Source organism: Anabrus simplex, chromosome 6 (genome assembly GCF_040414725.1).
Source record: "Anabrus simplex isolate iqAnaSimp1 chromosome 6, ASM4041472v1, whole genome shotgun sequence".
NCBI lineage: Eukaryota > Metazoa > Arthropoda > Insecta > Orthoptera > Tettigoniidae > Anabrus > Anabrus simplex.
This window is the reverse complement of record NC_090270.1, coordinates 175,812,459-175,829,055: the sequence shown is the minus strand read 5'-3', so window position 1 is coordinate 175,829,055 and position 16,597 is coordinate 175,812,459. Positions and strand designations below refer to the sequence as shown.

At 41.0% G+C, this 16,597-nt stretch overlaps 1 protein-coding gene across 1 annotated transcript in view; it reads left to right on the top strand.

Annotated features, from left to right (window-relative positions):
- The window catches only part of LOC136876268 (inactive pancreatic lipase-related protein 1-like), a 343,437-nt gene extending 328,238 nt beyond the window's left edge, over positions 1-15,199 (top strand). Inside the window, exon 10 of the mRNA XM_068228354.1 lies at positions 14,737-15,199. Coding sequence (XP_068084455.1) covers positions 14,737-14,864 — 128 coding nt within the window. The 3' untranslated portion in view covers positions 14,865-15,199. The remainder of the gene's footprint in view (positions 1-14,736) is intronic.
- The last annotated feature ends 1,398 nt before the right edge of the window (positions 15,200-16,597 follow it).

The following is a 16,597-nucleotide window of genomic DNA, read 5'->3' as shown; positions in this document are numbered from 1 at the left end:
AAGGGCAATGACCTGGAACGTTAGACATTGGGTCGATGATCCAACTGGGGAGGAAGACCAGTACCTCGCCCGTGTTGCCTCACCTGCTATGCTGAACAGGGGCCTTGTGGGGGGGATGGTAAGATTGGAGGGGATAGAAAAGGAAGAGGGAAGGAACTGGGCGTGGCCTTAAGTTAGGTACCATTCTTGCATTCACCTGGAGGAGAAGTGGGAAAGCACGGAAAACCACTTCGAGGATGGCTCAGATGTGAACCGAACCCCCTCTATTCAGCTGACCTCGCGAGGCTTACTGGACCCCATTCCAGCCCTCATACCACTTTTCAATTTCGTGGCAGAGCTGGAAATCGTACCAGTATTGAATCGACGTATTTGAGCACCTTCAAATACCACCGGACTGAGCCAGGATTGAACCTTCCAAGTTGGGGACAGAAGGCCAGCGCTCAACTATTTGAGCTACTAATCCCGGCAAATAAATAAATAAATAAATAAATAAATAAATAAATAAATAAATAAATAAATAAATAAATAAATAAATAAATAAATAAATAAATATATATATAAATAAATAGATTCAAATAAATTTGCATTACGTCGCACCGAAACACGAAAGTCTTGTGGCGACGATTGGATAGTGAAAGGTTAGGAGTGGGAAGGAAGGGGCCGTGGCCTTAATTAAGATACAGCCCCAGCATTTGCCTGGTGTGAAAATGATATCACGTACTCTCACTGCTGCATTGTGTGACTTGGGACTCTACTTTTCTTCGCCTATCTTACATGTTTCGTGATCCTGCTATCCTGCATTCTGCGAGCCGCTTGCTGCTATGTGTCGCATCTGATCAGCTGTCCGTCGACTCGCCCGGCTGGCTCTTCGTTTACTGGGCATTACGGATGTGCCACTCGATCGCCTGCTCGAGCAGGTTCGAGTGCTGCCGTCATGAACTGTTGTGTCGAGCTTGATCGAGCAAGATCGAGCAGCGCAAAATTTCTTCGTGACGAAGGTTTGCATGCACTCGAAGCAGGGCGTGTGTGTCGTGTGACTCGAGACACACTTCCGTCTTCACTAATTATCTTTGTTCTTCACATTCCGGCACTACGTTGTAGTAGAGTAATAATTAGCGATCATTCTACAGAAGTACAGACGTACCACAAGTCGTAGTGGACGCATCAGTTTGTTAAACCCATATATTCCCAGAATAACTTTTTGTTATCAAATGGGACTGAGTGCTCGACATGAAGATGAGCTCTGCATAGTGATAATATTTCTGTGGTTTGTCTGTCGTTACTTGGTTGCTACTTCCAATTCTGGTTCTTCTGATCATTGGATGTAACATTTTAATAACATATTCTTTTCATTTTATTATAGTGCTATAGTACTATTTCTCCTACATGAAGACATGACTGTATACAATACACCATTGGTACGACGGGACCTTCGATATTTAATTTGTATCCATTCAATTTATAATTACTTTGCTGCCGTATATGCTAACTAGGAAAAGGGAAAGGAGGGAGAATAGTAATAATAATAAGAAAATTTGAACAGAACTGAATTCCTGAGCCAGATAGGATATAACTAAACTTTCAGGATTTTTAAATTACATCTCACAATCCGTACATATTGCATGTTGCGAAAATGCATCACTGGACACATAGAGCTGGTATTATGTTCTTGTAATTCTAGTGGATTAGTCGTTAATAATTCAACATATTTCGATATAAACTTATCTTATTACCACGGTATTTGACATCAAAGAGCAAAGAAGATTGCCACGCAACTGATTTAGTACAAGGATATCACTCATAGATGGCGGGCCATACTCCTGCTCCAGTACTGCTCGACCAACATCGAGCTGTAACATCACCTGCTGGAGCTGCTCGAGCTGCGCTCTAGCCCATCCCTACTGGGCATGGTTTTGCTCCCTTCCTTCCTCCGCTCACGTCACGTATTACGTCAGCCTTCTCGCATTTTCTGTGTTCCCTACCCTCCTCCTAGAACAGCTCACGTTGATCTTCTTTGTGGATCTAGGGAGCCCGCCTCGCCCTTCAGGCGGGAATGAAAAGTTAAGGTGGGGGTGGGGGGGAAGAAAAAATTTATTTGTGGCGAGTTAGGATATGAGGTGATACTTATGTGGAGGGATTTATTTGTCCTTGTACAGCTACAGTAGACTGTACTTCTTCTGGTCTACGAACTGGTTTCTACAACGAGGTGGGTGAGCAAACAACATGCACACGAATATTTGAGTTATTGGTGTTGCCCTTCTGGCTTGACATACAAAACTTCATTTCAGTAAAAATTCTTTTGAAACAGGGACTAACTATTTTGGTAGCATTTCAAGCCTTGAAATTCCCGAATTTTGGAAAGTGTTGCGGCAGTATCTTCAACTGTGGACATATGATTTTGAATTTGATAATGGGTGTCTCATAGAATGTACCTATTTTGTGGGAACTGTCAAGAATTTTCAGTGCGCGGACATTTTAATCCTCTCTCCTCACCTTTCCACTGTGTCATTCCCTTTTGATCCTCAAAAGAAAGAAAGAAGTGAAGGACCAAAAGTTGGAAAATGATCATGTTTTAGATCAGTCATTAATTAGTTGTGTCATTCACACCGATTTTGTACAATTAAGGTGATTTCAAAAGAGATTGTATTATGGGATTCATAAAATTGTGGCTCACAAATCCCAATTCCTTTTAGCTTTGGCCTGTTTTACCATTTCTCGTCAACTTTGGTGCTGATCTAGTCGTTGTTCCATGTGAAATTGTTCATTTTACTTCGATCCCTTTCATTTGTAAGAAGTGCTTTATTACTCTGTTTCTTTCTTCTAGTCGTGAGATTTTTGTCGATCGTCGATAATCTTTGTACAATCTTAGTGATTTTATTCACTCCGTATGTGTACTGTAGGTATTATTACAATCAGTGATTTTCCCTCAAATTTTGTACCTTCTTTTGGGTTACGATCTTTAATATATTTGTGCACTTTCCTACTGTAATGCAAAGGGTGTTGTTTCCTATCGTGTAAAAATAGTAGAAATTTTAGTCAGGATCACTATTGTGCCTAATCATATTGAAACTACTCGCTGAATGGCCTTGTTGGTCTTAGATGTTGTACGAAATTGTTTCTTTTGAGTATCACAACAACAAAAAAGGGAAAATTGTAACACTTTACTTTAATCCTGTTGTTATAACTAAATTTTTCGATACCAATTTTGAAAATACATATGCTCTGCTCTAACGTTGTTTTCAAAAAAAGGGGATATATTTATTTACCCTATTCAACCTAATGTCCGTGTACCTACCACGACCTTGCCTTCTGGTTTCGTTCCACAGTATTGCTCGCTGATCGTGATGGGCCTGCTGTCTAGCTGTATGGTGTTCACCACCTTATTCGGAATATTACTGGTATATTTATTATTATTAACTTAAACAACTATTCCTGACAATGAGAAACCACCGAAAACCATCTTGAGGGCTGTCGACATTGGGGTTCGAACCCACTACCTCCCGAATGCAAGCTGATAGCTACGCGCCCCAAACCACGCGGCCACTCGCTTGGTATAAGACATGTCTGTGTCGGTGCGACGCAAAGCAAATTGTTGGGAGAAAAGAATGCCATTCGGTTAAGTCGATGAGGTCCGAAATTCTTCCACGCACACTTGAATGTCTTCTTGAACTTGTCATGAGAAAATAAGAATCATATCCAACAAGACCCGTTATGAGATAAGCCGGTAGATACTGGATAGTCAGGAGGTTAGTGCGACACTTCCTCAGTTGGAATAGTTGACAATCATGGTCCTGTTCACTACCTCTCATATCAAATATTTTTCAAGTTGAAGTAACGGGCCTGTTTTATTTTTTTGCTAGTTGTTTTACGTCGCACCGACACAGATAGGTCTTACGGCGACGATGGGACAGGATATGGCTAGGAGTGGGAAGGAAGCGGCCGTGGCCTTCATTAAGGTACAGCCCCAGCATTTGCTGGTGTGAAAATGGGAAACCACGGAAAACCTTTTTCAGGGCTGCCGACAGTGGGGTTCGAACCTACTATCTCTCGAAGGCTTGTTTTAAACCTCAAACCAAACTCCTTATACACGGCGGGAATTGGACCCTGAAATCCCAGAAACAGGCAGGCACACTACCACTACACCGCGGATTAAACAAGTCAAGGCCATGTTCAGCTGTCTATGGCGTTCTCTGGAGAGGTGGAAGGCAAACGTTTCCACAATTAACCAACGTCAGGAAAATAATAATTGTTCCGGGGATTATGTGGAACGCAGAGATGAAAGAAGGTGCGGGCATGAATGGGTGGATATACGAATGTCGAAAGATTACTTTAAAACTTTAAAATTGGCAATTTTATTTCTTTTCTTAACCTTTCTTTTTGTTCTTTTCAAACTTTGAACACTACACTTTGCTGAGCAAATAACAACAGATCAGGTACAAATCTAGCTCGAGAGCTTGCGTAACAGAATCAGAAAAAAATAAATAAAAAAAATTACTACATGAGCCAGAAGCTCCTTACTTACAAATTTTACATGAGCACAACTGCTCCCTTCAACAAACAGTCAAGGAGACGGATCTCCCAATTTTCACACCAGTAGGACGAGCACATTTTCTCTACAAATTTACACTTTCGAGGCCTATTAAAAGCACAACCTACATTTAACAAAATTTAAAAATATTCACTATCTTAAATGCCCAAAACTTTGATTGCCTTAAATTGAAATTGATAAGGTTAAATGTAACAGGGGTAACAAGTACCCATTCTACCTGGCCTTTGGTCAAAACAAAAGGTTAAAGTTACTGGCCGAAAAGCAAAACGGTAAGGAGGCGATCACTCGCGCTCTATGAAATTTAAATGAACTGCTGAAACCGTATTTGGGCTTGTGGCCCGACGTTACAGAGGCTAAGCCTATACTAAGGAGGTGACTAGATGGAGAAAAATAATTAATTACAAGCTATAAAAGGTTACATAATCATAGCCACCTCAAAATCAAGTTAAGAGGGAATACGAGAGGGTACCTCACTCTCTGTTCCCTGATTTCGGTTAAGCTCTTTCGACTTGTTTGACATTTACATTTGAGAAAAGAACAGTTGCATTACTAAAGATTGGAAACCTTCCTCTCGAGCTAGTTTTCAAGGACTATCACATAGTTATACTGAATCTGCCAGTACCTTGAGCTGGTTAAACTCCCGAAGATGGACGAGGCGCCTCCGCCCCCGTTATGAACACACACTAGGCTGTAGACTGGAGTGATCACAAAGACATCATGGCCCACCAGCTTTCGGCTTTCATAGCGGAGAGGAACGTTCCAGAAAACTCTGGGCTAAGGCCCTGACACATCCCTAATTTTGATTGGATAATCAAGTAACTACGGTACCAGAAAGTTTTGAGTGGCAGAAAAATAAATAACTTATACAAAATTATTCATTGGCGAACATCTTAAGTTGGCGGGAAGAGACAGAAGTGTTGTAAACTTTAGCACACCGAAAACAAACAATAAACAGTTCAGTTTAGGAAAACTTAACATACAAAATTTATCTTGAATTTTAGTAGCTCATCTTCACTGCAGAGGGCACAACATAAGCTGATAGTAGAGACATCTGTTGAGAAATGTTCACACTATCTCCGAAATGAGTTTCAGCTATCCTGATCCAGAGGTCCTTCAACAAGGCGCTATTTTTAAATGCTCGGGGCGGGTGTACCTCCGGTATAATAATAATAATAATAATAATAATAATAATAATAATAATAATAATAATAATAATAATACTTTTTCTCTTTCCACCGCTTTTCCCACACCTGAGGGGTCACGGGTGCAAACTGCGCCACACTGTGGATTTGGCTCTGTTTTACGGCCGGATGTCCTTCCTGTCGCCAACCCTAAGTGGAGTGATGTAATCACTATTGGGTGTTTCTGTGATGGTTGATAGTATGGTGTGTTGTGTGAATATGAAGAGGGAAGTGTTGCGACAAACACAAACAGCCATTCCCCTAGCCACAAGAGTAGCGTAAGTCACGGGTTTTGCGGCCTCCACCTCCACAGGCCCTCCGCAGAGGCCTTATCCACACTGACTGCGCTGGGTAAGACTGCATGCTTAACCTCACATGTGCCATCTTGGATGGGCTTAACCTAACTTTTAACGCGTAAGAGAGCTAGCCTAACCTCATGGAAGGGCCTATCCACAGTTTTACGACCGGATGCCCTTCCTGACGCCTATGAGAGCGGGTTTAACCTCACATCTATCATCTTGGGGGCTTAACCTAACTTTTATGTGCAAGACAGCAAGCCTAACCTCATGGAGGGACTTAACCTCAGATTTACGACTGGATGCCCTTGCTGACGCCTAAGAGAGTGAGCTTAACTTTACAGACGCTATCTTGGAGGGGCTTAACCTAACTTTTTACGCACAAGACAGTAAGCCTAACCTCATGGAAGGGCCTAGCCTCAGTTTTACGGCTGTATGCCCTTCCTGACGCCTAAAAGAACGAGCTTAACCTTACATTCGCTACCTTGGAGGGGCTTAACCTTACTTTTTACGCGCAAGACAGCAAACCCAACCTCATGGAGGAACCTAACCTCAGTTGTACGGCCGGATGCCCTTCCCGACGCTATCTTGAGTAGTAGGGAAATGGGTATTCTCGAGACGTTATTTGAGTAGTAGGGCAATGGAGATTAGCATAAGGGAGCACACCTAACCTCATGGAGGAGCCTAACCTCAGTTTTACGGCCGGATGCACTTCCTGACGCCAATTGCACAAGATGGCGTCTATACACAGCTTCTTAAGAGACGGCTTAAATGTGCTTGCACAAGATGACTGCTATACATAAGCTTTTATGAGACTCCCTACGGACGCCTGCGCAAGATCTTGGCTATCTAATTCTACAAGATGGCGGCTGTACACAGCTCTTTATGAGACGGCCTAGGGATGCTCGCACAAAATGGCTGCTATACATAGGCTCTTATGAGACTCCCTAGGGATGCATGCGCAAGATGGTGGCTATCTAATTCTACAAGACGGTGGCTATACATAGCTCCTTATTAGACGGCTTAAGGGCGTTTGCACAAGATGGCTGCTATACATGGGCTCTTATGAGACTCCCTAGGGATGCTTCCGCGAGATGGCGGATATCTAATTCTACAAGATGGCGGCTATACACAGCTCCTTATAAGACGTCCTACGGGTGCTCGCACAAGATGGCTGCTATACTTAGGCTCTTATGAGACACGCTAGGGACGCTTGCGCAAGATGGCGGCTATACATGGGTTCTTATCAAGAAAGCTACCTTAGAGGCTACTGCGCAATATGGCGGCTGCTGTTATGAAGATCCTTATGCATGCGGTGGAGGGCAATTTGGAATTCCACGTGCTTTTTAACAGCGGCCATCTTTAATCAGCAAAGCGTCGTGCTGTTATCTTTAGCTACTACCTTTGAAATGTGGTGATGGCAATGTCCAAGAGTTTATTGACAGCTGCCATCTTTAATCAACAGAGCACCGTGCTGCCATCTTTAGTTACTACCTTTGAAATGTGGTAGCGGGCAATTAGAAAAATTCCACATGCTTTTCTGACACCGGCCATCTTTCATCAACAGAGCAGCGGCTACTACCTTAGAAATGTAGTGGCGGGCAATTTGAAAAAATTCTACGTAGTTTTGAGAGCTGTCAGCCGCCATCTTTAAACAACAACGCATCATGCTGCTATCTTTACGGCACTAAACCTCATCCTTATACATGTGGTGGAGGGTAATTTGAAAAATTCCACGTGCTTTCTGGTAGCTCCCATCTTTAATCAACAGAGCATCGTGCTGCTACCTTTACAGCACTAAACCTTATACCTTTGAAATGTGGTGGAGGGTAATTTGAAAAATTTTACGTGCTTTTTTGACAGCTGTCAGCGGCCACCTTTAAAAATGGCGGCTATACATAGGCTGTTAAGGCCTCCTCCTCCTCCACCTCCCCCACCTCCCCTCCTCCGCCTCCTCCTCCACTCTCGAGGCATAGCTTTATATCTCTATCGAACAAGTTTAACCTGCATCGCGAATGCAAGGGTGTGCACGTATTGAAGCGATAACATCATTATGCATGTTTAGACTTGCAGATCACAAAAGAAGTGATTGAAACGTAACAAAACTAGAATCAAACACTGTACTCGATGTCGTTAACTTCAACATGCGTTCAGAACATTGTTTGATGTGTTCAGATCACTAAATAAGTGATTAAAACATAATAAGACTAGAATCGAACTCTGTACTCGATGTCGTTACTTACAACATGTGTTCAGAACATGTCAGGGGATACCTTTGTTCTAAGAAGATGGATTCGAAGAGAGAAAAAGAATAATAAGGCTAGAATTCTGAACAGCTTGTGCTAGATAGCGGCTGTTATAACGTCCTCCTCCTCTTACCGCTCGGGTAAGGCATAGCTTTATATATCTATCGAACATACAACGCGATCTTATGCATAACGAAGTGCATATACTGCGTAGCCAACCTGCTCGGTAAACGATAATATGAATACAACGAAAGTACAACTTCAAATGATTTGCCTTCTATCATTTTTCTTGTGCGAAAATAAAAAACTACAGAGAAAACATACTGCGTAGCCAACTCGCTCGGTAGACGATAATATGAATATATCAAACGTACAACTTCAAATGATTAGCATTCTCAGTCTTGTGCGAAAACCAAAAAGTATAGAACAAAAACCATACTACGTAGCCAACTCGCTCGATAAATGATAATCTGATTCAGTTACAATAGAAAAACAGATTAAAACCCTCTTCTCTCATCGCAAACATGGAAAGTGAAATTAAACAGAACGCCTAGTGCTATAAGAAATAATCTGCTTACATTTAAGTCCCGCACGTCGAACAAGTTATCGCATAAACATGTAACATGAAATATCGGTTCGGAAACATATTATTTCAATCTGTTGGCATGGGTTACAAGCATGTAGCTTGTGCAGGAGAGGGCTACTATGTAAAATGCTGAACCGAAAAAATAACCGTGCTACACACATGATATTGAATGGAACCCATCAGAAGGACAAAAGGATGAAAGGACCCTTCCTCCACCTCATCCTCCTGACCGCGTCCTCCTCCTCCTCCTCTTAGGGCTAATGGGCTAAAGGACTAAGGCCTAATGGGCTAAAAGGCTAATGGGCTAAAGGACTAAGGCCTAATGGGCTAAAAGGCTAATGGGCTAAAGGGCTCCTCCTCCACCACATCACCACGCCCTCCTCCTCCTAGAAGGAATTAGCTGAAGTTGGTACATTTTAACAGCAGTAACACACTCATCGATTGTTATCAGCAGGAACGCTTCTACTTTGTTAAGTGTAGCAAATTAATCTCTATTGGTAAATAGTTTTGTGTTCAGAAACGAAGAAATTCATGCCACACATTACAGGGAACGGAATCTAGGGGCCACGTCTTATCATAATTACCTTATAAAGAATAAAATCCCCGACCTACTAGTGGTGCAATGAGTTGCGTTTTTCTGACAAAAATCAGTATCTGCTTGATAGTATTTAGTGTTTGGAACACTGAACTTTTCAAGATGGCAGCAGTGAGGTTAGCGATGTTCTGTTGATGAATTTTAAATTCCGCGCTACGACATGCATAAGGTGGCAGCCTTGAAGTTTAGCGCCGTGAAGATGGCAGCAGTGAGGTTAGCGATGCTCTATTGTCCTTAAAAGTGAGGTTAGGGTCCGTCCGTCAAGATGACAGCTTTCAAAGAAAGTGTGTGGCTTTGTTTACAAACAAGAGCACGTGGTCGTGCACGTAAGCACAGGGGTCATTGACCTCCGGCTACCTGCACTGCTTCAACCCTTATCAAAATTTCGTCTGGACGAGATGGCACTCATTAACTTGTGTAATTATTTGTAAAACCGAACTGGACGAAATGGCACGTTTTTCAAGAAAATTTGTTGCTGGACGAAATGGCCCCTGGAAGAAATAGCACTGAAACTGGTGGCCATCCAACTCCCCAGACATGAACACCATTAGGAATTTCTGGTCATTAGTGTCAAGAAAGCTTAGTCAGTATTCCTGTGAATCCAGCATTGAGCTGATAGAGAAAATCGTTCATGTCTGATACCACGAAATTGATCTTAACGTTGTATGAAAGTTTGGTTCACTCAATGCCAAGAAGGATTCAGTCTCTCAAGAAAGCCCGTGTGAAGTACACTGAATATTAAACTGTTGATATTTGTCTGGTAAATTAATTTAATTGCACCAAATGTTAATTTCAATCCATAACACTTATCATAATCACCACCAATGTTGTTTTAAGCGTTCACTATGGAGCAAAACGAGGGTGGGGATAATTTTTTGGACCGCAGTGTTTAACATCCTTCATATGCCACCTATAAGCTACTGCCATATGGTACCAAAAACGACAACTAGCAATGACCGGTACTGTAGGACACCGCGATGTGTGATAGTCTGATAAGTGCCATACGACTTTTATCGACGATCACTTAAAAACAAATTCACTGTCAAATTGAAAAATCAAAATAAGATTTAATACGCACATAAATTAAGTTTCTTTCCAGATGGAGCATCACAACACACGACCACTCCTAGCAAGAATTAGAGTGAGTAAAAATCTACCGTTCTAGCCCTTCAGGCAAGCAACTCAATAATCAGATCAAAAATTAGATGGAAGGCTTTTCCGGCGTTTGCTCTATTAACCAGCGTTTCGTCTTAGGTCTGACACTAGACTCTTCAGAGTGGGATGTGTCAGACCCTACCCACTGACGCTGGGGTGTATGCAGGTGAACTTATCAGAAGCTTATTTATGAAGCACAGTCTGATACACCTGCATACACCCCAGCGTCAGTGGGTAGGGTCTGACACATCCCACTCTGAAGAGTCTAGTGTCAGACCTAAGACGAAACGCTGGTTAATAGAGCAAACGCCGGAAAAGCCTTCCATCTAATTTTTGATCTGATTTTTGATATGCTCTATTGGTGGAAAAGAATCTAATTCCCTCCATGGGAACTTAGAATTTCCATAAGCAACTCAATGTTGTAAACATCCTAGGGATATGAGCTACGAAATTTAGGTAAAAAGTAATAACATATGATCATAAATGCTTTATTATTCGTAAAAATTACAATCCTTTTCTTAATCAACGTTATCCGGTCGATTAGAATGGCATTTTGCCTTTTTATTCCACTCATTGCAGAGTTTCACTTAAGCTCTTATAACTACATTCGGTGTGGACATTTTTCCAAAAATCATAAACCACCTCTGGATATTGAACCAAAGAACACATTGCAGACGGAATTACGTAAATAAGTTAATTTGGCTAGAATGTGAATAAAAAGAAAACGAGCAAAGAAACTAGCGGATTTAGGCTGTTTTTCCGGAACTACTTTTAGGCCGGAAGTGATTTTCGATTTTTATTTATTGGTTTGATAGAGTTATATAAGACCCACAACTTGTAATCTTTCCGGCCGTTCTCGCCCTTCAATTTTCGGCACAATTGAGGAAATTGCTTAATTTTGCGTTTTTCGTATTATGAGGCACCTACTTATTCTGCTAAGAGATGGCAACTCATGTAGGGACATCAGCGGGAATATAATTTAGAATTATGAAAATAATTCGCCACCCACCAGTCACCGCTAATTTCTATATGCAAGATTTTGAAGAGCGTTGTCTTCAATCTTGCACGCTCAAGCCGTCCATCTGGTTGAGATTTGTCGATGACACATTTGTTATTTGGCCCCATGGTGAACACGAATTATCTATATTTTTGGATCACTTGAACAGCATACATCCAAACATTAAATTTACCATGGAGACTGAAGGTGGAGGATGTTTGCCGTTCTTGGATGTTTTGGTTTCTAAGAAATCAGATGGAACTTTAGGTCATTCGGTTTACCGTAAACCTACCCATACTAATAGATACCTTCATGGGTCCTCTCATCACCATCCTTGCCAAAAGCGTGCTATGCTTAACACTCTTATCAGCCGAGCAAGGGAAGTTTGTGAGGAGGATAAATTAAACGGTGAACTTGAGTTCCTATCCAGAACATTTCTTAGCAAAGGCTATTCAGGGAAACAGATTGACGAAGTGCTACATCCTAAGCCAAAATACAGATTGTCACGTGATTCTCGTCCTTTGAGTCTGGCCTTCTTGCCATACGTGTAATCTGTCAGGGATAGGATTGGCAATATTCTCAGAAAGCACAATATCTAGACCATTTTTAAGCCTAACGTCACCATAGGCAATTGTTTGCGATCTGTCAAAGATCCTATTGGTTTAAACTGCGCTGGAATATATATGATTCCTTGCTCCTGTGGATCGGTTTATGTCGGCCAAACATGTAGGAAAGTAGAAACAAGGGTTAAAGAACATCGCAGGCACTTACGTCCTTGCCAGCCAGAGAAGTCTGCTGTGGCAGAACATGCCATACATAATGACCATCAAATAATTTTTGATGCTACTTCTGTCATTTGTAAAGAGAAACATTTTATTCCCAGAATCATTCGTGAGGCGATAGAAATTGCTAAACGCCCGAATAATTTTAACAAAGGTGACGGCTATATACTGAGTAGATCATGGCTACCCTCCATAGTTAACTCGTCAACATCTTTCTCCGTGACTCTGGAGGCCCTGGAATGAACTACATTTCTAACAGCGTCTCTCTATCTTGAGTCTGTTTACTATGGAGAGACCGTAGCCATTTTGCTTTGTTGTTGCTCTGAAGACGATCCTGGTCGCAGGATTGAAACGCGTCAGCTGGTATTTATTTATTATTACACGAGCTAATATCCCCAAATAATTATTATAATATAAATCTGTTTTCCAACACGTATTAAACGGCAGTACATCAGACGATGTATCCACATTCTTCGTTGAATGATCAGCCGAGTGGTCCGTGGTTTTCAAACTGCCTAGTGTTAATTCCTCACTCTCTGGAAATGGGTGTTTGTGTACGTCTCAACACACATCCCTTCATGTGCACACAACTTATCACATGGAATAGAGAATACATCCCTCCACGTAAAGCTGGCATTAGGAAGGGCATCCGACCGTAGAACTGAACCAAATACACACGAAGTACCAACTCTAAGTGTGAAAAATCCGCGAAGACTAAAGAAGATAAATATATCTAAAGACATATTCTTCGAATTATACATCTTATGCTCCTTTTAAGATCGTTTGCACGTCATAAGTTGGCACTCTCTCAAATACATACACGACGTTAATTCGCGAAAAATATACATTTGTGCAATTTGTGCGTAAAGTATACTTTTTTGCGTTACTAGAAAGATAATAACAAAATATCGTTTATCTGAGGATCACTCAGCTAAATTACTTAGGAAATAATTCGTTCTGAAAGAAATAGCCTCATAACGAAGTGACAGAAACATGGATTAAGAAAACTTCTTTCCCCGTTTTCGGTGCTCCTAAATTGACAGGTTGCGAGGTAGAGTGGTGCGGAAAGTTTAACTCTATCCCCGTTATTCCCTGTCCTTTAACTTGATCCAGAAATATTGAAATTCACTGTAAATAGAGCGAAGAGTCCATTTTTTCTTGAATCATAAACAGCTGGTACAGAAAGGAGAAATACCGGTATACATGTCATCACAAATATTGAATTAGCTCCAAAAGAACCGGGCGAATTGGCCGTGAGATTAGGAGCGCGCAGCCGTGAGCTTGCAGCCGGGAGATAGTGGGCTCGAACCCTACTGTCGGCAGCCCTGAAGACGGCTTTCCGTGGTTTCCCATTTTCACACCAGGCAGATACTGGGGTCGTACCTTAATTAAGGACACGGCCGCTGCCATCCCACTCCAAGGCCTTTCCTATCCCATCGTCGCCATAAGACCTATCTGTGTAAGAGCGACGTAAAGCAAATTTTTAAAAAAAGCTCCAAAAGAGGAAGTCTACCAGTGTGAGTTCAGAGAATAATTCATCCTGACAGTGCTCTGTTTCAAAATCAATGTTGTTGCTCAGGAAGTTTTGGAGGACTCAAATTATCTTATTCTACGTCTGATGCAACAAGCATTACGGAGAATGATTCCAGGCTAGAAAGGATGGGATATTTAACACCACCGATCGAACTGGTTGCGTCATTCGGGCCGTGCAGCTGTAAGCTTGCAGTCGGAAGATTCTAGGTTCTAACCCCACCATTGGAAGTCCTGAATATCGTTTTCTATGGTTTCCTGTTTTAACACCAGGCAGACGCTGGAGCTATATATAAATTAAAGCTACGGCCACCTCTTCCCCAGTTATATCCATTATTGTCGATATTTACTTTGTATATATGTCACTGCAATACAAAACCACGAGCAAAATAAGAGAGAAAGAGGAGGTCGTTAGGCTATTTTCCCGTGAAATAGATATTTTTTGCTTTAGTGGAAGGATTTAAGCAACAGCCGTTAGGCGAGTGCTTAAATTATAAGAGTATGAAAATATTCACGCCGTAAAAATTGCATACATAACTGTATCTAAGTAAGTACTCTTTGATATTTTATATAACAATCGCGTGCCCCTTAAATACATGGACAATGCTATGATATATAGGTGGCAAGGGATTGCATAGAAGAACAGAATTTTTATGTGCGACAAAATAATTTTATATCACAGTGTCCAGAAAAGGTCTAATTTTCAAATGCAGAAATGTTTAGAATTTTTTATCTGATAGTAGATTAAAGTATTTGAGTTCCTACCCCTCATAATATGTCTACCCTCACTACACAGTTATTTGATTTCTGTGTCCGCAGCTCGCAGTGTCATGGAATTCCTGCAGGCTTACAAGCAGTATCACCAAGAAAAGTTCCAGTCCGTGACGAAGAAGTATGGACCATATGGAGAAGTTCAGTTGCAACAGTGTTCTTGGGAAGGAGTATAATGATTCACTTTAAATCTCTCCCTACCGAGCTCGATGGCTGCAGTCGCTTAAGTGAGGCCAGTATCCAGGATTCGGGAGATAGTAGGTTCGAATTCGACTGTCGGCAGCCCTGAAGATGGTTTTCTGTGGTTTCCCATTTTCACACCAGGTAAAGGTTGTACTTTACTTAAGGCCACGGCCGCTTCCTTCTCACTCTTAGCCCTTTCCTATCCCATCGTCTCCATAAGATCTGTGTCGATGCGACGTAAAACAACTTGTAAGAAGAACACTCCCTTACAGTTGAAATGTAAATCTTAGAGAGATATGTAATAAACTTGTTTATCATGTGAATAATACAGGCATTTTAGGTAAGTACTACGCCACAATTTATCATGTCCAAAACCACTTAATATAGGCTCTTATTAGAACAAGTCAATTTTAGTAGATGGTAAAAGTAATTATCCATCACAAACAGATATTAAAATAAGTAAACTTCCTGATAAAGAAAGGAGAAAGACTGAAAATTTCACACCAAAAAGAAAGGACGTTATTGTACAAAGTTTTTGGCTTGTTAACTCTTGAACACTTACCTACATCTTGTCAATAATAGGGGGAAGTTAAAAATGATTTAAATGATAACATTCTTTTAAAATTGCGTTAAAGCCTGCTTGTCACTTTTCTAAAGTAACATAACTTCCGACATTTATTTGCAATGTCTGTATTGGACGTAGACAGAGAGTATGACAAGAAATAACGTATTACCAAAGACCAAAGAGGTAAGCAAAATTTGTTCCGTACAAGAGCCTGCCAACTTTTTGTGTCTGCAATAGTACAAACTTTTCATAGGAGCCAAGATGTTAGGCCGATACAATTTATGTCAGGAGAGATTCAACAATTAAATATTTTTGCGTGGGAATTCAACAGGTACTTGTATTCTGGGGAAGGAAATATATTCAATTAAGTAAATATTGTTGTGGACTACCTCAACAATAGCACATCTATTAGTAGGAGTGAACCCAACAAAGGTACATCTATTACGGAGAGAATTCAGCGAAAGTCCATCCATTCCGGGAAAAGAACTCAGCTAATGTACATCTATTCCGGGTATGTAACTCAACAAAGGTACATCTATTCAGGGTGAGTAACTCAACAAAAGTACACCAATTCTGGGGAAGTAATTCAACAAAGGCACATCTATTCCGGGTAAGTAACTCAACAAAGGTACATCTATTCTGGGGACGTAACTCAACAAAATTACACCAATTCCGGGGAAGTAATTCAACAAATATACATCTATTCCGAGTAAGTAACTCAACAAAGGTACATCTATTCTGGGGACGTGATTCAAAAAAGTAACCTATTCCGGGAAGTACCTCAACAAAGGTACATCTATTCCGAGGAAAGAACTCAAAAAAGGTAAATGCATTCCACGAAAGTAACTCAACTACCGTATATCATCTCACAGGAAGTAACTCAACTAAGGTGCATCATCTCACAAGAAGAAACTCAATAAAGATACATATATTATGAGCAAGGATGTGTATTCTTTGGAAAATTGTTAACAAAAACTAAAGTGCATCTCCTTTTAGGAAAAACAAAGGAATGGGGTGAATATAACAAAAGTACATCCATTCCGAGAAAGCAACTCACTCAACTAAAGTAGGTCTATGTATAGGAAGAAACTCAACAAAGGTTCATTCAAAGGATGAAACTCAAGTAAGGTACGTTTATTTTGAGAAAGGTGCTCAACTAAA